Genomic DNA, 22223 nt, shown 5'->3' with positions numbered 1-22223 from the left:
GTGCGAGCCCCACGTTTTAGGAAGCCCTGGGAGAGGCCGGGCTGGTGTGGGCGACTCGGGGACAGGCGTGTGGGGAGGGGGCGCTCACTTAATGTTGTCAAGGCGGCTGGAGTCAGGCTTGAGCACGGACGAGCTCCGGATCATCTTGTGCAGGGTCACCATGAGGAACACCAGGTTCACCTGAAGGGACAAGGGGAGGCGCTGGGCCAGGGTCCCTCCACCTCTCAGTGCGAGCTCCCGGCCAAGTCTCAGCTTCAACCCCTCTTCTTCAGGGCCACCTCTGCTGGGGTACCTGCCCCCAGGTGCTAGCCCCTGGTCTAACCGGCTGGTAGTGTGGCTCCCCCTGCTGGGAGGACAGGGCACCGGCCCCACACAGAGCAGGGGCTCAAATCCCAGCTCCTGGATAGACGCCTCTGTGGAGCTCTGCAGACCCACGGGGTTCAAGGGCTCGGGAAGAATGGGGGTCTAGGGTCAAGGCTAACCGGGATGAAGGACAGGCGGAGTACTGTGGGCATACCACCTTTCCACTTACCACGATAACGAAGGAGACGGGCCCGATGAAGCTCCAGATGAAGTAATTGTCCACTCGGAGCCAGCAGCTGTAAAGGAAGTGGGCCGGGGTAGACGGGGGCGGCGGGTCTTCCCTCCAGCCCCAGGCACCCAGGGACTCTGGGGTTGAGGCCTCGGGGCTCCGGAGGAGGGAGCCCAGTGCCCCAAGGGTCCCGGTCTAGGAGTGCTGCTGAGCAGGAGGCAAGCAGGAGGAGGGAGACTCACGCCTTCTCGGTGCCATAGCTGCGGTAGTCAATGGCGGCCGCGATGCCCACCACCAGGGCCGGGAAGCAGTAGCCGCCCAGGTAGTAGTACTTGGTGCGGGAGTACTCGCTCTCGAACACCTCCACCAGCAGCAAGTAGAGGTGCACGCCCTCCAGGCAGAGCCAGGAGAAGGCGGCCAGGAAGAAGTAGTGCAGCAAGCCAGCGAAGATGGGGCAGGCGACCTGCGGGCGGGCCGGGCGGGCGCCACAGGTGAGGGGCTGCCCTGCTGGGGGCCCCTCCCATGGCCCCCAGCCCTCGCCACAGCCCACCTCATACTGAGTCTTGTCTATCCCGACCAGGAAGAGCAGCTCGGCCAGGAAGAGGTTGATGCATAGGTTCTTGTGGATGGTGTTGCGGTCCGTCTGTAGCCCCCGCAGGAAGCAGAAGGTGGAGATACAGATGGCTAGGCAGACCAGGGAGATGACGATGCCCACCCAGGTGATGACCGACAGCAGCAGCTCATTGATGCGGCCCTGGTACTGGGGGACAGGAGCAGGGGGCGCGCTCAGCACCTCTGGCCTCGTGCAGAGCCAGGCTCACCCTGGGCTCAGCCAGGTGCTGGCTGTGGGCAAGGCCATGAGCCATGAGCTCCGTGATACGGCTCATCCGGCCTTCTGCCCGCTCCCCCCGGCCAATCTGCCGGCCCCCCACCCCACTGCAGGTGGCGCGCTCACTTCCTCATGCTCTGGAAGGCTTGTGGAGAGTTGACAAAGGTGACACCAACTTGCTTCTCTAGAGTGCCTTGGGAGAAGGTGGGACCATGACCAGGGAGAACCAGATATATGGCCTCATGCCCCGGGCAAGATTGGTGGCCCCCCATGCCCATGAAGCTGGCTCCCTGGCACCGCCCATGCATCACGCTCTCGGCTGCCATGCAAAGCCGGGCCAGCACGCAGGCCCGCCCAGAGAGCGGAGCGCCGGCCAGCTTACGATCTCGCGGTGAGCCATGAGCACGGCAAAGTTGGTGAGGTGGCTGCAGGCACACGTGGTATGGGTCTTGTTGGACTCCACCAGGCGGCAACCCTGGGTCGACCAGTAGCCCAGCATGGAACGCTCCGAGTAGTTCCAGAAGGAGCAGTTAGCATTGAAGTGGTTCTTGGCCTGTTGTGTGATGGTGGCCAGTGGGTCAGATCCAGGGAGTCCCGTTCTAGCCCCCACACCCAGCTACAGGGATAGCGACAAGTGAGAGAGAAGTGCCTGGGGCTTCAGGCTCCAATGACAGTCAGAGATCTCTGGGGACAGATAGCCCAAGCTGCTGAGGTGGGGGCTGGCAGGCTGGTGCCCCAGGAAGGGTGGTAACTTGCTCCCACGGTGGGAGGACACACAGTGCGGGGAATGCAGCCTGGGAACACGGAGGATGCTGGACCCCCAGGAGGGAGGAGGACCCCCTCGGCTCACCTCCAGGTGGGCCACAGTGAAGATGACAGGGTCCATGAGGAAGACGCGGCTGGACTCCTTGTTGATGGATGCTGCAATGACCTGCGAGTTCACCACCAGGGAGGCACCCCCTGGGCTGCCCGCGCCCGCGTCACCCGCCAGCTTCACCGTGGCATTCTCAGTGGACAGGAAGAGGCCCAGGTTGTTGTAGAGAATGAAGACGACCTTGACCACCCCTGGGGAGGACAGGCACAGTGGTATGTGCTGTCACCCCTCAGCCCCTGGGCCCTCCGAAGCCAGGCCGTGGCCCAGGTGAGCGGGGCTCAGGGAGCCCTTCCACGGCACTACTGCTCAATTCCAAATGGCAGGGCAGTGAGCCAGGACACACAGGGCTGGGTCCTCTGCCCACCTCTCACTTGCTGTGTGACCTCGAGCAAATCCCTAACCTCTCTGAACCTTAGTCTCAAACAGGACAATCCTCCCTGAGCTATGAAGATCAACTGCTACTGCCCAGGAGAGAGGCCTGCAGACAGCAATGTGTCTTAGATGCTATGGATCCTTGGAGGGACCCCATGAATCTGCTAAAATGTCACACTAGCTTGAGTGGGGGACATCTCTGTGTTGTTATGGGTCCCAACCTTTTCTCAGATTCTTCAGCCCGAGGCAAGTGGAGAACAGCCCTGCTCCGTGAGCAGGCGGGGAGGCCAGCACGCGCCAGGCACTGACCGTTTCGGCTGTTCTGCTTGATGGTGTTGGCCGACAGCTGGATGGAGTTCTCGCTTGGGTACTCCTGGGGGAACACCAGCTCCTGCACTTGGCCCTCTGTGTTGAGGACTGTGACCTCCAGGACTGTGGAGACAGGGGATGGCAGGGCACATGTGATTGGGGTCTGTACCTGGTCCGGGGGCCTGGGCTGCAGCAAGAGGCTTGAAGTCGAGGGCCAGGGTGTCAGGACATCTTCGGGTTCAGGATTTGCACCCGGACTTGCGCCAGGGTGATTGCAGCACTCACCCACATTCTGCTTGGCGGCCAGGAAGCGGGCGGGCTCCCTGACGTTGTCGGCCAGCAGGAAGGCGCCCTCCTCTAGGACATCCAGGAGCATGGTGGCTGTGTGCACCTGCTCCGTGGCGTTCATGTCCTTCCAGGACTCGAGAGCCTCTGGCCGTAGCAGGTTGTCCACTGTCTCCACCACAGCCTGCGTGGGTGGGGGGCGGTGCCATAAGGCCCCCACATCCTCCAGGTCCTCGGGCTGGGCTCCGTGTCCCCTCCTCTCACCCGCCATCCCAGTGCCGCCAGGGGTCGGCCCACCCCCTCAGCCGGCAGGAGCCTCGGGGCCTCACCTTGATGTAGTCCTTGCAGGTTCTCTCCCGCTTGTGCATCTAGAGAAAGAGACAGAGGCCATGAGGCCCGGCCTGGCCCACTCCCGTCACCTCCACAGTTGCGCCTGGGCCCTGGGGCGCTTGCTCCTCTGCATCTGCACCGATCCGGGGCTGGGCCATGAGAAGAGCCGTTTCTAAGGCTCCCCAGCTCCCAGGACCATCCAGGGCAGGCTTGGGGTCCGTCCTTCCTCCCTCTGACCACTGTGGGGTGCAGCCCAGCTCAAAGGTACCAGACCAGACACTCCTGAGCCCCCAGGGCAAGGTGCCACCCCGCTGGCCCTACCCCACCTTGTTGTAGTTCTTGCCAGCCGACTCGCGTTCGATGGGCCGCAGGGCCTGCAGCTGGGCATCCAGAATGTCCAGCAACTGCTCCATGAGCTTCACGGAGGAGGACACGTCCCCCGCGTAGATGGAGCCCCGCGTGTGGCGGGCCAGCTCGCTGGCAATGTTGGCCGCATTCTCCCCGCTCTTGATCTGCATGAGGCGGGAGTGGGCCCCCACTCCGTCAGAGCCTGTCTCGCTTCCCCACGTTCCCTGTACACATGCCTGGCCTGCTTGGCCCCCTCGGCCCTCTCTCTGCTGCCCTCCCCTCCCCATCTTCCCTGCTCCCTCTGTAGGCCAGGGAGGGGACCCCACAGTCCTGGCTCCCAGACCTGCCGGCCTGTCTGTTGCCCCGGTTGCTCCACTGCCCCTGCCATGCCCTGCGCCCGGCCGCCCGGGGCCCGAGCTCATGTGCCTGTCTGGGAGGGGTGGCGGCTGCAGGTACCTTCTGGGCCACCTGGTTGACCCAGGGGGAGGTGCAGTTGCTGAGGTCAGGGCCCCGGGGGTTCCAGAGCCCCAGAGCTGGTAGACACTGGAAGGAGGCAATTCCTGCAGGGACAGACAGACAGAAACAGAGAAGGGAGCCACAGGGAGGGAAAGACAGACAGGCCGAAGCAGGGAGAAAGTTGATGATGGAGTCAGGGATGAGTGGGTGAGGAGAGAGGTGAGGGGAACACGCAAGACCAGACATGAGGGGGCCAGACAGTCAAGAGAGGTGTCACTCGGAGGTGACGTAAGCCACCCTTCACTCCCCGTAAGCCCTCCCTCTCGGCTCCCTTCCACCTTTGCCTATCAGAATTAAATCCTTCTAGCAAAGGCCATCCTGGAAGCCCTCACTCTCCATGAAGCCTCTTCTGACCTTCCCCTTGGATCCCTGGAGATGGGGTCCTGGTCCCCCTCCCACCCCCCGCCGTGGCACTTCAGCTGCTCTCTGTCCTGTTCCTAGGGCTGTTCCAACTCAGCCTGAGGCCAGGACCCATGTCACCTACTGCAGGTGCCCTGCAGGGTCTGCCCAGCACTTTGCGTGCAGCAGGCACTCCTTATCGCAGGAGGGGACAGGGGATGGGGCAGGGGGCCCTAACTGATGTAGGAGCTGTGCTGGGCTCTGGGGACACAGCTGCAGAGGTCAGACGTGACCCCTGCCCAAAGCCTACGCTCCAGTGAGGGAGACGGACAGGAAAGTACATCTACGCTAAGCTGAGTAGTCCCTTCCCTGGCCAGACAAGCAGTGGCCGCTCCCCCAGCCAGCCATAGCCTCTGCACTCACCTCGAGTCCCCTTGGGACAGGGCCTCTCCACCAGCATGCCCTGCTGGGTGGCCGGCCACTGGACCCGCCGCACCTCTCGAGGTTCACAGAAGAGCTCTGGGGACACGTGCAGGTTGGGGGCAGGGGGCCGCCGGGTGCTGGGGGCTGGAGCTGTGGCCGGAGGCAAGTCGGGTCCCAGTTGGTTGATGGCACCCACGGGGTGCGTGGTGAGGGGTGCCCGGCGAAGTGGGGTGGTGGCTGCAGGTGAAACCGTGCTGGTGAGGGGTGTGGGCCGGGCTGTGGTGGTCGTGCTGAGCGGGGGAGAAGTGGCTGGGCCTAGAAGGGAAAGGGGATACAAGACAGCGTCACCGCCGTGCTCAAGGCCCTGCCACAGCCTGGCCACGCACAGGGTCCCTGGCATCCTAGCATCTTCCTCGCATCGTGAAATGGGAAGGGGTCCTGGTCCCCACTGGGTCTGGCAGCACATCTCCCCCAGCCTCTCTGCCAACAGAGGTCCCTCACACCCACAGTTCCCTCTAACACATCAAAAGACGGGAAAAATTCACCTATGTGCACCCAGAGATCTGAGAGGGCACCCCAAGAGGACAGGCCAGGAAGGTGTGGTCTGGGGCTGCCGGACAGAGCCCCCTTCCAATCTCCTGCTCTCACTCTGCTCTCTGTAACTTGGCCGCGGCCCTTCCCTTTGGGGGCCTCCGCTGCCCCTCTCACAAATGAGGCTGGACTAGCTTGGGGAGCCCTGGGGCTGCTCAGAGCCGGCTTAGGGCAGCTGAGGGGAACACACCGTGGAGGCTGACCTCATGCCCATCGGCAGCTCGGCTTCTCTCTATTTTAGCCGTATCGGGCTTCCACCCAAGATTTGGGATGACAAGAGCTGACAAGGGCCAGGGCTAAAAGCACACAGGCCCCTGGAACAGGCAGTGCAGCTCAGTTGTTCAGAGCCCAGAGTTCTGGGTCCAAATCCTCAAAAGAAGGAAGCAAACCCGTCACCCGTGGGTGCTTCAGTTCCCTCTGCTGTAAAATGGGGCAGGGACCATCACCATCTCACAGACTGGGAGGATCCTACGAGGCCACAACCGTGAGGGTCCTAGAGCCACCTGTCATGGCTGTGCGACCCTGACCTCCAGATCCCTAACTGCTCACGCAGCACGCCCGTCCTGGGCCCAAGGAGGAGGGGCGTGGTGCTCACCAGCACTGGGGTCGGGCGGCCCGAACTCCAGGCTGTAGCGCACCACGAAGTAATTGTTCCAGACGTAGAGCTGGTTGTCGCGGGGGTTGTAGTCCACGGAGGACACGAACTGGTAGGGGTTGGGGAAGGCCAGGCTGACGGGCTCCTCGCGGTTGGCATTGGTGTTGAAGGCGTAGTCCACGCGGTTGCCGGCCGCCTCACTGTCGTCGTCCACGTACACGGAGCGCAGTACGTAGAGGACCCCACACACCATGAAGGCGTTGGACGCCGAGCGCTTGTCGTAGCCCGTCTCCCACGTGCCCTCGAAGCGCAGCGTGTAGGGGTTGAGCTGGCTCACCACCAGCCGCCCATTGTTGCCCTCAGTGGCGTAGATGACCCACAGCCCGTTCTCGTCCACAGCCAGGTCGATGTCGGTCTTGCCCCCCCAGCGGTAGGGCGACGTGTCGTGGTAGTTGGCCGTGTTGATGACCGTCTCCCCGCTCTTGATGCGCGTGCGCAGATCGTACTTGACGATGTTGCGCGTGCGCTCCTTGTTGTAGAAGACGGCACCGTCGTAGACCACGAAGCCCGTGCCATCCACGCGGTTGGGCAGGCGGTAGGTGGTGGTGTGGCGCGCAGCCACGTAGTCTTCCCACGAGGCGTACTCGGTGAGCGTGTCGGTGCGGTAGGGGATCCAGGGCATGACGTAGATGCGGTCACCCGCCTGCAACGGGTCCTTGCACCACGCGCCGGACTGGTGCTCTGACTCGTGCGTCGAGGTGGGCTCCAGCACCTTCTGCAGGGTCCCTGGGCACACGAAGACTGGGCCAGGCGGGTGGGTGGGGAGGATGTGGGGGAAGGACAAGCAGGGGCGAGGGAGGAGAGAGAGAGAGGGAGGAGAGAGAGAGAGGGAGGAGAGAGAGAGAGGGAGGAGAGAGATAAGTTGGTCACGTGGCCGGGGGGAGCCAGGCTGTCCCCTCCTGCTGCTGCAGTCACGGTTGCTTGGTAGGGCTGGTGATGGGAAGGGGGTTTCTGGGCTGGGACCCCCGCCCCGCCCAGCTGCCCCTCTCCCTGGAGATGTCAACCCTGGAGGCCATTAAGAACAGGGTTAGTGGGGGAAGGTGGTACCCCTCTTTCCTTCTCTGGCTGCTAGAGACCCCACAGGCTGGGGATAAGGGGTTTGGCAAGAACCCTCCCAGATAGTTCTGTAGGGGCTGGAAGATCTCCTCACTGCAGCTGCTGGCGCTTTGAGGTTCCAGGGACTCAGCGCCCTGCCCCTTCGCCATCGTCTCCACCCCATAATGGAAGAGCTAGGGTCGAGGGTCCCATCCTTCACCAACCACACCAGGACAGATTTTTTATTTTTAACTCCACTTTCTTCCTCCTGCAAAAATTGCAAGGTAGAATGACATTTCCGAACCCACTGAGGGTGTCAGGAGCACTCTCCTATTCCAGGGTGGGGGGGAGGCACCCAAGGTTTCTGATGCAGCCTGTGGCCCCCCACACCTGGCACCCACGCAATCAGTAGCCAAGGAAAGCTTTACGGAAAAGTTGAGCCCCTCCCAGAGGGCGCCCAACCCTGCCCCCAGCCGGCAGGGTCTCTCATGGGGTCTGTTCAGCAGCAGACACTGACACTGGTGCACAGGGTGCAGTGGGGGGTGGGGACATGGGGAGGGAGGGGGCTCCCCAGGAGAGTAGGGAGGGGTAAGGAGAGCTGCGTGGAGGGAAGAGAGACAAGGTGTGGGGGGGCTCGGCGAGGTCCTGGCTCCAAGGGAGGCACGCTGGAGACCACCTGGGAAGAAAGGGTTAGTGCTGGCGGAGGAGAGAGGGGTGAGCAGAGAATTCACTCCAAGGCCCAGGCCCGACCGAGGGTCCCTCGGGGGACAGTCCCAGGTCCAGCTCAGGGGGCAAGGGAGGGAACCAGGTGCTAGGATAAAGACCCAGCCCACCCCAGACAGGCCCCCCCCCTCCCCTGGCCCGGACCCCGATTTACCTGCGACCATCCCCGGCTCGGGAGGAGGGACCAAGGCAGCGCTGATGTCAGAAAGGTGGGGGGCCCCGCCCCACCCCCCCATTCCCTGAAAAGGAGGAAAACCTCAACTGCATCTCCTTGGCCGCTGCTGGCCTGCCCACCCTGCCCCGTCACGCCCCAGCGCCACCTACTCCTGGCCTCCCCTTACTGACCCAGTGGGGGTCTGGACTCTCATAGTCAGTGTGGCCAGGCTCCCCTCCTCCTCCCAGAGTGGTGACGGCCAGGCACCCCTCCATCCAGGATGGTTGGGGCCTCCCTTTCACCTCCCTGCTAGCAGGACCCACAGACAGGCCAGGATGAAGGTTTGCAGTGAATTCTCTGCTCCTGCTTGGCCTCTCACCAAAGCAGCCAACCCCAAGGGGGACAGGGAGGGCTGGGACCTGCCGCCAGCTTAGGGGGCGGCCCCAGTGGCAAGAGCGGCTTGGACAGGAGCCACTCTCCACTCCCCCACATCCAGCCTCACTCTTCAGCAGGCTTAGGTGGGGGGATATCCAGCCCTCCCTTTACAGCATCAGGGACAGCTTGGCCCAAGGGTCCCCAGGCACAAAGCAGCTAGGAACAGGCCATGCTTTAGGAAGTGGAGGGGAGCCTGGGGCCCAGAGATGGGCAGGAACCACAGGGATCCTGGCTTTGACCCTGGGCTCGACCATCTCCCAGTCCCCAGTGCCTTGAGGGGTCGGTGCACCCTCTGTCCAGCACATCTGGCCTCTGCCCTTTTCCTCTGTGCCCAGGTCTCCCCTCTCCCCAAGCCGGGCCCCCCTGCCAGCTCTGTGGGGCCTGAGCAGATGTATTTGAGTGGGTGAGGGGGACGGTGGGAAGTCTCAGAGCCTGACCTGGTCAGATGGGTGTGGAGGAGGAAAATGTGGTTAGAGGTTCCCCCGGGGTTAGGGGGAGAAGATGAGGAAGGGTCTGCCTGGGGCCTTTGCCAGCAAGGACCCCACCCCAGCACCAAGCTCCCAACACCTCCCCCCCCCTCCCCCGCCCTTGAAGAGAAAAGATCCAGGGCTGCTGTATCCAAACCACCACCACCGGGCCTGCAAGAAGAGTGTCTGGTGCTGGGTGGGAGAGTCTCCAGGAGAGAGGGAGAGAGTGGCAGGATGCGGTGAGGGGCAGGGCTGGGGGCTGGCTGCCCAGGCCTCTCTGAGATGGGGGACGGGGGAGGGGAGCAGCTCGGAGGGACCCCGCCCCACCTCCCTCGAAGGGGATGCTCCACAGACCACCGTAATTTCAAGGCAAAAGCGATTCTGAAAGGATGTCTTACCCAGCCCTCCCCCACTGCTACCAGCCTCAGGGCTGTGCATTTCCTGAAACTTTCAGGGGAGGAAGTCAGGGGAGGAAGCAACCATCCCCAACATCCCGCCCCCCACGCCCTTCGACTGCAGCACTCCCCCCCCACCAGCTGAAGGGTACACCTGCAAGAAATTACGGTGCTCGTGGAAGTCCCCAGACCCGGCCTGTGCCTCCCCCGCCCCTCTCCCTGGTCCTCTAACCAGAACAGCCCAGAAGGAACCCTGACTGCAGCTTCGCAAGTGTTTCCGAACCAGAGCCCACACTCCCCCGCCCGGCGCTCCCCCCTGAGGCCCGCCGCCCGCCCCCGGCCCGGCTTGGCAGGCTGCCCTCCCAGGGCTGGGGACAGCTTCCACCCCTCCCCGGGGCTGGGCCCCAGCTGGTCGAGAATGGGGGTTGGGGGTGAGGAAAACTGGTGCTCCGTGCTCCAAAACAGCTCTGGGCCTTGGAAACGCCAAACCAGAAGGAACTTAAGCCACCAGGAGCCCGAGAGAGAGGAGGAATCTGCTCCCCAAAAGGAAAACAAAGGTGTCCCCTCCATCCCGCCTCCCCAAGCCAGACACATGTTAGGAAAGTTGGGGCAGGAAGAAGAGAGGAGAGAGACGGCTCAGCCCGGAGCCAGGCAGGGGCCCCTCCCTCCCCACCCGCCTGGAGGCTTACACACTTCTCCTGAAGGAGGCAAAAGAAGTATGAGAGAAGGCCCGGTCCCCCGCAAGGGCCAGGGACTAGGAAGGAGGGACAGGGAGAGACAGAGACAGAGAGAGCGAGAAAGAGAAGGTCCTGCCCGCGCTCACAGAGGAGCTTCCTCAGGTGTGCAGGGGGAGGCGCCCGTGGCCGCGCCAGGGCTGGCCCCGCCGCGGGGACACCCGGGGTGGGGGAGAGCGACGGGACCAAGTTGGGGGTTGGGGAGAAGAAGGGGCCGAGGGGAGGGCGGGTCACATAAGTATGGCACAGGTGGAACAAAGTGTGAGTTAGGGGTTAGCATTGGTAACAGGTGCGTTTACCTTTCTGCTCCACTTCTACTTTAAGCATCGGAAGAGAGAGAGAAAACAAATTGAAAAAAAATGTGCAAGAAAAAAGAGAAAAAAAGAGATTAAATTGCTTTCGTTTCTTTTCTGGCAACACGCCCCCTTTTCCTTTCTTTCCTCACTCCTGGTTCCCCAACCCTGAAGGTAGCATCAGCTCAGCCCCCGCCCCCAAGTCCCTTCCTCTGGGGAGGATATCAGGAGACACAGGGAGGGGGACACACGTGGGAGGACAGAGACCGAGAGAGACACGGGGTGGGGGGCGTACAGGCAGGCAGGCTGACAGGGCCCTCAGATGGGAGGGGACGCCCTCTGCAGCGGGGGCGGGGGGAGCCCCAGCTGGGAGGCAGGCTCTGGTTAGGGGGCACCAGGGAGGGAGGGCCGATGAGCCGCTCAGATCTCCTGCCGCCCTGCCTGCTGCCCTCCTGCTAGAACCAGGGCCCAGGGGAGGGTTCAGTGCCTCCGGGGACCTGGGCGCCCCCAGCTGCGAGAACACACTGAATTCCTTCCCCTTCTGCCTGGCCTCGCCTGCCCGGCTCCAGCTGGGCTCCCCCAAGCCCTCACGACCCAGAAAAAGCCAACAGAGAGAGGGCGGCAGAGTCGGACACAGAATGACAAGAGGCAGACAGGCAGAGCCCCGGGCCTCAGAGAGCCAGGTGAGGGAGACAGGCCGAGAGGGAAGAGGCTGGGGTGGGGGGACGTCACAGATGGGGCAGGACAGCAGGTGGGGCCACAGACACGCTCCCACGCTCCCACGCTCCCCTGGGGCCAGCCCAAGGCTCAGTTTCTCTGCCCAGCCCTCCCCTGGGGGCCCAGGAGCTGGGAGCTCCCGCCAGCTGCCCAGTGGGTGGGCGGCACCTGGGGGAGGAAGGGGGCAGTTAGACTGCTCAGCTGCAAGGCAAATCCAGCGTTAGTTGGGCCTGTCCGGTGTGCGTGTGTAGGAGGAATCCCACACACCCACTGCCCCCTCCCACACACCCCTGTGCCCACCCGCACCAGCACTGGGGTCACCCCAGCCTCTGAAGCCCAAGGCAGGATGGCTGCCCAGGCCGCTCCCCTCCAGGCTCGGCGTCCCTGGCCCCTCAGGAACCTGACCAGCCTGGCCCTCCTGCCCCCTCTGGAGGGGCAAGCAGAGTTCGGCGGGGCAGCCTCGGGCTCCCTTTCCAGCGCCGCACCCAGGGCCTGGCACACGGACGTGCTCAGCGAACGAACGTGGGGGACGGGTGCCCGGCTCCCGGTTCTCTGGCCTAGCTTCCGTCACCCTGCTAACTCCAGCTCCCTCCTGGGACGAGGAGCCAGCCAGCCCCCCACGCTGCCAGTCGGGGCACACACCCGCTGAGCCCCAGACACATCCAGCGTGTGAGCGTGAGCACTGCCTCCTCAGGGCGCAGGGGCTCCCACCCCGAGCTGTCCTGCCCTCCATCCCCAGAGCCCTCGGTCTGGCCAGTCAGGCCCCTGCCCACACTCGGCGGCCAACTCCAGGAGGTCTCTGGGCCCTGCCCTCCCCAGGGCCTCTTTCTCCTGCTCCTTTACCTGCGCGGCGTCCACTTGCTTCGGACTGCACTTGGACCAGGGGGGTTTTCCTGCCCTTTAGCTCGCCTGCCTCAGGAGGAACTGGGTTCAGTTCATCACCTGGTGTTAGTTTGACTTTTGACTACCAACAGCAATAACAATAACTGGTAAGAACCACGACAAGCAGTCACAACAAAAGCAATGACTACCCAGCCCAGCGCTTACTAGGGACCAGGAGCCGTGCTAGGCATTTTGACAGCAATCTTTCCAGCTCCCTGTCTACAGATGGGGAAACTGAGGCTCAGTGGAGTGAAGCAACACGGCGGAGGCCACATGGCTGGCAGAAGTGGGCACTGTTTCCCTTGCACCTGTGGCTCGGGGCCCAGAGGAGCTTCACTCATGTTCTCTCTGTGACACAGGCCCGGCCAGCTGGAAGGGGACCTGGCGTTGCTGAGCACATCCTGAACCAGGCTCGGGTCTGGGCGCTGGGTGAGGACGAGGCCTCTGCCTAGGGGTAACAGCCAGCACTGCCACGGCCGGGCTCAGTGGGAGCACCAGGAGCTCCGGGGCTCCCGCTCCTCCTGCAGCCGCCCAGAGAAATCAAGTCATTTGCTCAAGTTTCAGAGCCAGGAGGTCGAAGGGCCGGGCTGGCCAAGCCCAGCCTGCCCCACCACACCCGCCCCTCGCGCCCAGTGCTGTGGGGGGCTCTGTGGACCGGACGGGCGTCCCCCGGCAGCCGCAGCCTCGGCGCTGAAAGGAAAGGGTGAGGGGTAAAGGAAGAGGGTTACGGAGGCGCATGGCGGTCCTTCTCCCCGCGGAGGTGTCACCTGCGAGGAGAAATCAAGTGGGGGCGGCTGGGTGGGGGGAGGGAGGAGAGTCACCTGCCCTGCCCGCCGCGCAGCCCCCAGCACGGCCCCCTCCCCACTGCCCTCTGCCCTCTGCCGCCCTCCAGGCTGCTCCGTCATGTCATGTCGGGGCAGAGGGGCAGTGACAGGGCGGGAGAGGGGGCATGTCTGGGGCGGGGGCTAAGGAGGAGACCCCCTGTCCGTGTCTGCTCCCCTGGGCTCTGGCTCCCCAGATCCCTCCTCAGTGCTCTCATGGCCACGGGAGACCACCAGGAGAGGACTCTGCGGGGTGCCCTGCCTTCGCCCTCACGCCAGTGCACCAGCTGCGAGGGCGGTGCCTCCCCACAGGCATAGGGTCCAGCTTCCAGGACTTAAAGGGACACGAGTGGGGCATGTGAGGGCTGAGGGGACAAGGACAGAAGCCGTTCAGGGAGAACAGAGGGTGAGTGCGAGGGAAGGGTGGGCATGGAAGGGGCGGGACAGAATGGATGGGAGGAGAGGAGGGAGGCGGAGGGACTAGAGGTGGGGGAGGGGGGTGAGGAGACGGAAGTGGGCCGAGCAGAGGACGAGGGGGCGGCCTTCAAGTGTGTGCAGAGCCAGGGGCATGTGAAGACGTGGGGTGGGCAGGCCAGGGCAACACGCTCCCTGTGGATGGGGACAGTCGGTGAGGGTGGACCACGGGGTCCAGGGGAAGAGGTGAGTGAGGGAGGGGGCAGGCCTGGCCACGTGCATGCACGCGCGTGTGTGTGTGCGTGTGTGGCGGGTCGTGTTTCCTCCTCTCTGGCTTCTGGGAGGGGAAGGGCCCGAGTGCGCACGAGAAACAAGATGACTCACTGTAGGGGACACAGTCGTACTGCACCTCCAGGTACTTGTAGGTCCCCGGACAGGGGTCGGGAAAGGCGTCGGAGCCGGCGACCACCACGCACTGGGTGCGGTTGTTACACCTGCGGAGGAGAGATGGGCAGCTGAGGAAACAGGCCTAGAACTGGGGGCGCTGCAGGGTCAGGAGAGGGATGGACACCCGGAATTGGGAAGGAGCCCTGGAGACCAAGGCCAGGGGCCTTTCCTGGGCGGTGCTCTCTCCTTCCTGTGAGCGCTCTTTCCCACCAGGCAGGGTTCTTCCACCCTCAGCCCCCGCACGGCACCACACTCAGGGCTGGGCCGGAGGTGGCGCCCCCTCGACTGCTTCCCTAGCCACCCTTCACCCCTGTCATCCCATCTGAGTGTCACTGGTGTCACTACAGCCTCGGTGTTCTTCCTGAATTGACCATAAAGCTCCTCTGTTCCCAGAAGAACAGGGCATGTGAGACCACACACATGCAGCGCTGTCTTTGCAAACGCGCCATTAATGAAACACTCTCAGTGTCTGCTCGCATCCACCTCAGACCCTGAACCAGACAGGTGCCTCTGGACAGCACTGCTGCGAGGATCTGCAGCTGGGACAGGGGCAGGGTCGCCACCTCTGTGCAGCCAGTCTCGACTCAAGAATCCAGCTAACGTGGAAAGGAGGCCTACTCGACAACAAGGTGTTTCTGCTGGAGCCAGCGCCGCGGCCGAGGGGTTAAGCTAACACGCTCTGCTTCGGCAGCCCAGGGTTTTGCTGGTTTGGATCCTGGGTGCAGACATGGCACCACTCGTCAGGCCTCACTGAGGCAGCGTCCCACGTGCCACAACCAGAAGGACCCACAACTAGAACATACAACTATGTACTGGGGGGATTTGGGGAGAGAAAGCAGGAAAAAAAAAGACTGGCAACAGTTGTCCACTCAGGTGCCAATCTTTAAAAAAAAGACAAGATGTTTCTCGTCTGCCGTCCGTCCCCACTATCAGGCTCTCCGTTCCCTGGAGTGGGTGAGGTGTCAGCCGGGCAGGACAGTGATCTACGGGCCTGCAGGAAGCCACTGAGGTGGGCTTCCCAACAGGTATGAGGCAGAGGGGGCTCCTGCATCTTCTCTTCAATCCCGCCCTTAACTGACGAGGATCCGCTCATACGCACCAATCCCCTTTAAAAATACAACACTGGCCTCAGGAGCTTAAGCAGAGAGGTACCTGTAACCAAGCAATTCCATCCCCAGGTATATTCCCAAAAGAACTGAAAGCAGATGTTCAATCAACTGTTTGTACACGCACATTCACAGCAGCATCACTCACACAATCACCAAGGGGTGGAAACACCCAAATGCCCACTGACAGATGCACCCATGAACACAACATGGACCATCCCTACAGTGGAATACTACTCAGCCATGAAAAGGAAGGGTGCCCTGATTCACACCAGACTGTGGACGAACCATGAAAACAGCACGTTCAGTGAAAGGACCAGGCACAATGAGCCAGGTATCCCGCGATTCTATTCATGTGAAATGTCTGGAATAGGTAAATCACAGACAGAAAGTAGACTAGTGGTTGCCAGGGGGAGGGAGGACTGGCCAGTGACTGCTAACGGGGACAGTTTCCTTTTGGGGTGACAAAAAGGTTCCAGAAGTGGGTAGAGATGATGGTTGTACAGCACTGTGAATGTCCTCCATGCCACTGGATGTTCCCTTTGAAACGGTGAGTTTCCCCTCAGTGTCAGGAACACAAGAAGACCGCTGGCCTTCCTGCTGGAGACCCCGTGGCCCAGCTGGCCCGGCAGCGGAAGGCAGGACCCAGCCCCGGCGGGGAGGTGCGAGTGAGTGGCCGGGATGTGGCCTGGGTGCCAGGAGGCCCAGGATAGAAGGCAGGCGTGCCGAAGGCCTTCTTGACCCCCATCTTGTTTAGGTCACTGTTTCTATTCTGGGGTGCCTGTCGAGCAGGGAGCTGAACGCTAATACAAAGAGCCTCCACGGTTTAAGGCAGTGGAGCAGCGGTGCTCTCGGCCCGTGTCCTGTTCTAGAACCGAGAGCCGTGAGGACGGCAATTGGGCCAGGCACTGTGCTGGGGGCTGGGGAGGCCGTGGAGGACACCCCAGCCCCACACCCGGTGCTGGAGCAAGCAGCAGGGAGATCTGGAGGGGAAGGGTTCCCAGGGTGGCGGCGCGGCCCAAGCAGCGTGTTGGGAGACAGGCAGGGGAAGAGGGGCAGCGCTGCTGTAGGGGGATGGACCTTTGAGCCACCCAGCTAAGCCACCTGACCTCTCCCGTCCCCTCCCCAAGCTCTCCAGTGACCTGGCCCAGTGACAGGTTCTGGAGTCCTCTGCCGGCATTCCCGGAGCTGCAGAGCCCGTGCCGGGCCGGCCTTTGTCTGCCTGACCCACACTGGGTCCTTGAGGGAGCCCTGCCCTCTCAGGCATTTGGCAAAACGCGGGGAGCAGCTACCGTGTATCTGGCTATGGACGTGCCAGTGACAGACAAAGCTCCCTCCCCGTGGGGCTGACGGCCAGGGATGAAAGACATAGAATCAAGATGATCAAGAGGAAAACAGCCCACGGAACTGGGGATGGAAGTTGGGGCCAGGAGAGAGAGAGAAAACAGAGAAGGTGCTGGGAAGCGGGGTTCTGGGATCTTAGAGAGGGTGTTCGGGCAGGCCATGCCAGTGTCAGGAAACAGCATCCCAGGCAGGGGGAACAGCCAGTGCAAAGGCCCAGAGGAGGCCCTGAGCAAGAAGATGCCTGATGTGTATGAGCAGCACGGGTAGCAGGAGAGGACTGGGCGATGGGGAGCAAGGAGGAGATGAGGGCCAGGAGGTGCAGGCAGCACAGCGTGTGAGGGTTCGTGAGTCTGAGGAAGACTTGGGCTTTTGCTCCCAGTGAGGTCTGAGCAGAGGAGGGCCGGGGCTCTGGCTCCGGTGCTCACGAGCGCCCTCTGGTGACTGTGCAGGGGAGAGACTGGAGCACGCACTAGGGGCAGGGAGAGCGGGCTGGGGTCCTGCACGTGGAGTGGTGGCTGTGGTCAGCCTGGGTACAACCTGAAGGAAGCGCCAAGCAGCTCTAAATGGGCTGGCTAGAGGGGCTAGAGGCTAACCCATCTCACACACAGGGCCTCTGCCCGGCACAGTCTTGCACTCGCACACACTTACAGACACACAGACAGCCTTGCACACTCAAGTGCTCACATGCACTTCCATCATCTGTGCTCACAGGTCCCCTCCTCAGGGAAGCCTGAGACTCTGGGCTCACCATCAGCCCCACCACGCCCTCACCTAGCCCACCACTGCCCCATGAGCAGACCCCACCACGCCCTCACCTAGCCCACCACTGACCTGCGGGCAGGCCCCCATGTGCCCAAAAATCTTGGAGTGAGCTTCTGGCAGTGTGGGGCTTGGGGCAAGCGTGCAGGCTGGTCTGTGTGGGGGGGTACGGGCTGGCAGTGTGGGGCTCGTTGCGGGGCTACGGGCTGGCGGTGTGAGGCTCGTGGGGAGTTATGGGCTGGCGGGGAGGCGAGCGGGGTCTTGTGTGCTGTTGGCGGGGGCGGCACCCAGCTGGTGCTCTGGGCCCATGTGGGATGCACACGGGAGGACTGAGGCATGGTGCACCATCCCAGGTGGGGATCCCAGGCAGGTATCAGGAGCCCGGGCCGCCCTCACCTCTGAGACATGATCTTGAAGGCGTCGGGCAGGTAGCACTGCACGTTCTCCATCTGGAAGGGGTCAGCGTCGCAGATCTTGTCATCGGTGCGCCCGTAGTTGGCGTTCTCCACCATGATGACGTCACTGCCTGGGCAGCGCAGCTCGATGGGGTAGCCTTCGCACGCCAGCTCCCGGCGCATCAGCCCGAACGGGAGCCCAGCCCGGCTCAGGCCTGCGGGAGGGAGGGCGGGCGTTATGGCCAGGCCAGACGTGGGCTACTCGGATCTCAGTTTACTCATCTGTGAAACGGGCTTCTCACTGTGCCCACCTGTGTGGTGAGGCCACTCACCTGGCCAGAGGGAGCCTGGCTGTGCCCTTGGCTCCTGGGTGTGTCCTGCCCAATAAAAGTGTCTTTGTCTATGTGGGGGCCACGCCAGACAGTTGTACCAACTGTTACGGGCTGAATTGTGTCCCCCTCTCCCCAAAGGCATGCTGAAGTCCTAACCCCCCGCACCTGAGAGTGTGACCAGATTTGGAGAGAGGGTCCTCACAGAGGTGAGTGAGTTAAAATGAGCCCGTTCGGACGGCCCCCACCCAATGTGAATGGTGTCCTTATAAAAAGAGGATCTTTGGACACAGACATGCACAGAGGGCAGAGGGCGTGGAAGCAGAGAGAGGTCGGCCAGCTCCAAGCCAAGGAGGGAGGCTGGAGACCCCTCGCGGCCTCGGGAGGAGCCAGCCCTGCCACAGGCTCCAGCCTCCAGGACGTTTCTGCTGTTGAAGCCCCAGGCCACAAGCAGTGGCAGCTCTGGGTCACACAGTAGCAGGTGGCCTCTGGAAGGCTGAAGGCCGAGGTCAGCTGTGTCTGCGTGGTCGAGCCACAGCGAAGACTCAGGACACCGAGGCTCAGGGGAGCCCCCCCGAGGTGGCAGTACGACAGGCGTGCTGTCACCCATCCTTGCTGGGAGAGTCAGCGCTGCCCACAACGCCACTGGGAGGAGACAGCCAGAAGCTCCGTGCAAGGAACCTTCCGGGATGCTGCTCCTGGGCTGATTTCACCCGCATCTGTTCAGCTGGAATAAAGTGGAACCGGGAGCACAACGGTGTTTCTCAATTCCGTGAATCCTTCTGGCAAGCCATCACATCGGAGGGGGTCTGGGGACCCTGAACTCGCAATTGGTGTCAGAAGTGACAGTGGCGCTGGGCACTTCCCTACATCACACCACCCCACACAAGGAGCAGAGGTGGCACTGGAGGGGGTGAACCCGTGTTCCAGAAGAAACCACAGAGCCTGGCTGTGCCGCTTCCCAGCTGAGAGACCAGGCATGTCTCTGAGACAGGGCTTCTCACGGGGCAGCCCGAGGATCGGCAGCACCACGGGGCAGCTGGTGCAGAATGCAGATTCTGGGGCCCCAGGCTGCCGAGTCAGAGTCTCGGGAGTAAAGCCACAAGCCCTTGGGTCCACATGCCCACTTGAGGTTCTGATGCCCACTGGAGCCACTGCTGCAGCCTCCCCAGGCCTCAGTTTCCCCATCTGTAAAATGGGCACCCACAGCCCAGGGCAAGGATTCCATGCCCTAGAGAAGGTTCCTGAAGGAAGCGGTGAGCATGGTGCCACACACGGTGAGGGCGCCACAAGGAGAAGCCTCTTGGCTGTCACCTGGGAAACCTCCCAGTGCCACGTGACAATGAAAGAACAGGCCCTGGGCAGGCCCAGCTCCGGGTGGGGTCGCCTCGTCACATGTCAGTTCCCATCCGGTGCCATGCGGGGACTGAGGGCCAGATGGCAAGGGCTTAAATCTCAGCTTGGCCACGCCCCAGCTGTTAGCCTCATCCCTGTACCCAATTCCATCCCCAGGAGCTGACAGCCCCACCTCAGGGAACCGTCGTGAGGGTGCAGAGGGAGAGTGTGGGCACGCGGCGCAGTGAGATGACAGAGGGGTCACTGCTGTCACTGGGATTCAGGCTGCCAGTCCCAGCTGCACGCCTGCTGGGCGGCCACCCTCTCAGACACATCCCAGCTAGGCTGTGCAGGGTGCCAGGGGGCAGGGGGACGCGCAGTGTGGCCCGGACTGCCACCGTGGGGACTGGCACTCGCAGATGGAGAGGAGTTACCAGCACATGCCACCCGCAGAGCCAAACAGGCCCTTCCCCGAGACCTGGCCCCTGCGGGGCGGCTGGGGGCCCGGAGGGACAGCAGTGAGGTCCCCAGGGTTTCGTTGGGTGAGTGGAGTCCCGCTTGGGGGAAAGTTTCACATGTGTTCCTCTAGCACCATCTGCTTCCACGGCTAATTTTAGCCCTTCCCGGGCCTGGGAGGGAGGCTGGGGGTGGTGGGCTGGCTCAAATGGGTCTGGGGTGGAAGCATAGCCCTCCTGGCCCAGCTGGGGCTGTGGGGCAGGACCTGGCTAGGCAGAGCACGTGGATGCTGGGGAGCATGGGCACCAGCCGGCCGGAGCAGCGCCAGGGCCCTGGGGCACAGCTCAACAAGGCTCCCTCCACCCTGGCAGCTTTCCAGAGGGCGGGGCTGTATGAGGGGGCAGGTGCCCTCCAGACGGCTGGGAGGGGCGGGGGACGCCCCAGGGCGAGGGCCAAGGCCGGTGGCTCCCTCTTTCTTCCCCCTCTGCCCCCACCCCACCCGCCCACCCAGCCACGGGCCCCTTAGGGGAGCAGCAGGCTAGGGTGGGCGGGCATGCTCTGGGCACTAATTGTGGCGTGCGCAGGATCCCGGGCCGGCAGAGGGCCGAGCGGGTAATTAGTTGTTTTTAAATAAGCATCAGCAGGCATGCCTTAATTAAGCCTCTTCCCAGCGCGAGGCTCCGAGATGTGATCACAGACACACGCTCTCGAGACAGAAGAGCGGCGGCTCACAGGGGCGCCATCCTGTCCCTGGAGGCCACAGCGCCTGGGGTGGGGCTGGGGCCGCCATCTCCGAGTCCCCCTGGCCGGGCTCCGCCGAGGTCTGGCTGGGCTGGGGGCTGTGGTCCCGTACTGAGGGCCGGGAGGCGTTTCCACACTGTACGGCCCTCCCAAGTTGGGGGCCACAGCAGCACCTACCTTGGGTGGCCGAGGTGACCAGGACGGCGGTGACACAGAGGCTCCAGAGCGCGGCGGCCAGGCGGGCCATGGCGGAGTTCAGGTATCCGGGCTCTCAGTGGCCTGTGCAGGGGGCTTCACCCCGCACCACCAGGTGAGTACCACGGCCTGGCCCACCAGCCTGAGGAGGATAGGGAGAGTGAGCGGGCAGGGCTGGGCCCAGTGGGCCCAGGAAGAGCGCGGGTGGGCGGGTCCCCTCCTGACCGTCCGCAGCCCGGGGGCCGGTGGCCATCCAGCTCTTCCCTCGAGCCAGCGCATCTGACGAAGCTGCTCCCCTGGCCGGGAGGCCGACCCCTCCAGGGCCTTGGGCTCACCCTGCCCCCACCCGAGCCAGTGACAGGCCCACTCGTCTGGGTACCTGGGACCAAAGGCCACCTCCTGGAAGCCCCTCGTGTGGTCTGACAGCCCCACTGGGTGGCAGGGGCAGCTCACAGGATGTGACGGCTGCGAAGGCCACCTGCACCCAGGTGGTCTCAGACCCTCCTGCGTGAGGAAAGGGTCCTCTGGAAGCCCCTTCGCCGTCCCGAAATCCGGATCCTGCCCGCCTGCCTCCTGGCCCCAGCCAGCTTCCTCCTGATAGCCAGGAGGCGGCTGAGGCCTAGCGTCCGGGGTGGGCACCCAGGCACCCTGGCCCCGACTCGCAGCCCCGGCCTCCCAGGCAGGAGCCCAGGCCCAGCCCTGCTGCCCGTCCCCCGGCCCTGGCAGCTACCGAGAAGCCAGCTGGGTGGTGCCACAGATCAGGAGCAGGACAACTGAATCCCCTCTGTCCCCTCCGGGAGACCCTCGGGGTAAGCTGGAGACAGGCGGGCAGGTGGGAGCCGGGCAGCGTCCGGGGCCGGGAGGGGGCGCAGGGCCTCGCTGTCTGTGCTCGCCCGCCGTCCTGCCCACCCGTGCACAGCGCGGTCTGCACAGACACAGAGCTCGGTTCTGACCCAGTTCTTCCTGGCCCACAGCCACTCCTCCTCGCCGCTCACCACCTGGTCTCCCCGGAAGGCCGTGAGCCCAGATCTGCACTTCATCTGCACCCGGGCCTCCAAGTGTGCCCGCCCCAGCGGCACCGGCCTGGCCAGGAACTCTCTAGAAACACACGTTCCGGGGGGGCAGCTGCCCTTCAGTGTTCAAATCCTGATTCAGTCCTCTCCCGCTGTCACCCTAGCCTGTCCTGCAGTCTCAACACCGTCAACTGGCCAGTACTTCCCAAATCTCTTATTTCCAGTCTAGAATCTTTCAACACTCTTTTTTTCCCCCAAACCAAAGGCTTTGCAATGACCCTCCAGGCCCAGTTAGCTCCCTGACACCTCCGCTCTGGCCACTCCTGCCTCCTGTTCTCCCTCGACCACAGCAGGTTCTGCCCCAGGGCCTTTGCACATGTCACTTCCTCTGCACACATCTTCTGCCCACCAGCTCTCCATGTGGTCACTCCCTCGCCTCCTTCAGGCCTTCGCTCAAATGTGACTCTGGCCTGTATGGAATGGCCCCTGCCCAAGGCAAGGATCGCTGGACTGTTTCATGCACAGCCCTGTCCCCAGCTTCTAGAACAGGCCTGGCACAGAGCAATGGATATTTGTTGAATGAATCTCAGATGCCAAAACTAGGAATCCAACTTGATTCTTTGCCCCTCC

At 63.2% G+C, this 22223-nt stretch overlaps 1 protein-coding gene and 1 non-coding gene across 6 annotated transcripts in view; one reads left to right on the top strand and one right to left on the bottom strand.

Annotated features, from left to right (window-relative positions):
• Window positions 1–22223, bottom strand: part of ADGRL1 (adhesion G protein-coupled receptor L1) — a 38334-nt gene that overhangs the window by 4765 nt on the left and 11346 nt on the right. Inside the window, exons 2-18 of one of the 5 annotated variants that reach the window (XM_023645225.2) lie at window positions 20563–20722; window positions 17526–17739; window positions 13858–13967; window positions 10646–10663; window positions 6344–7144; window positions 5158–5472; window positions 4336–4439; window positions 3858–4043; window positions 3531–3569; window positions 3202–3385; window positions 2917–3039; window positions 2212–2426; window positions 1744–1914; window positions 1083–1292; window positions 775–995; window positions 533–599; window positions 89–180 (exon numbers count right to left, since the gene is read on the bottom strand). In XM_023645225.2, coding sequence (XP_023500993.1) covers window positions 89–180; window positions 533–599; window positions 775–995; window positions 1083–1292; window positions 1744–1914; window positions 2212–2426; window positions 2917–3039; window positions 3202–3385; window positions 3531–3569; window positions 3858–4043; window positions 4336–4439; window positions 5158–5472; window positions 6344–7144; window positions 10646–10663; window positions 13858–13967; window positions 17526–17739; window positions 20563–20632 — 3140 coding nt within the window. In that variant the 5' untranslated portion in view covers window positions 20633–20722. Of the gene's footprint in view, window positions 1–88; window positions 181–532; window positions 600–774; window positions 996–1082; window positions 1293–1743; window positions 1915–2211; window positions 2427–2916; window positions 3040–3201; window positions 3386–3530; window positions 3570–3857; window positions 4044–4335; window positions 4440–5157; window positions 5473–6343; window positions 7145–7553; window positions 7743–8315; window positions 8401–10645; window positions 10664–13857; window positions 13968–17525; window positions 17740–20562; window positions 20723–22223 lie in introns of those variants that run through there. The other 4 variants (XM_023645226.2, XM_023645227.2, XM_023645229.2 and 1 more) reach the window with 4 other exon arrangements.
• Window positions 6777–6921, top strand: MIR8994 (microRNA mir-8994). Its single transcript, NR_128002.1, has one exon. It is a non-coding gene; the product is annotated as a microRNA mir-8994 (primary transcript).

Source organism: Equus caballus, chromosome 7, assembly GCF_041296265.1.
Source record: "Equus caballus isolate H_3958 breed thoroughbred chromosome 7, TB-T2T, whole genome shotgun sequence".
Classification (NCBI taxonomy): Eukaryota; Metazoa; Chordata; class Mammalia; order Perissodactyla; family Equidae; genus Equus; species Equus caballus.
This window is presented reverse-complemented; position numbering and strand designations above follow the sequence as displayed.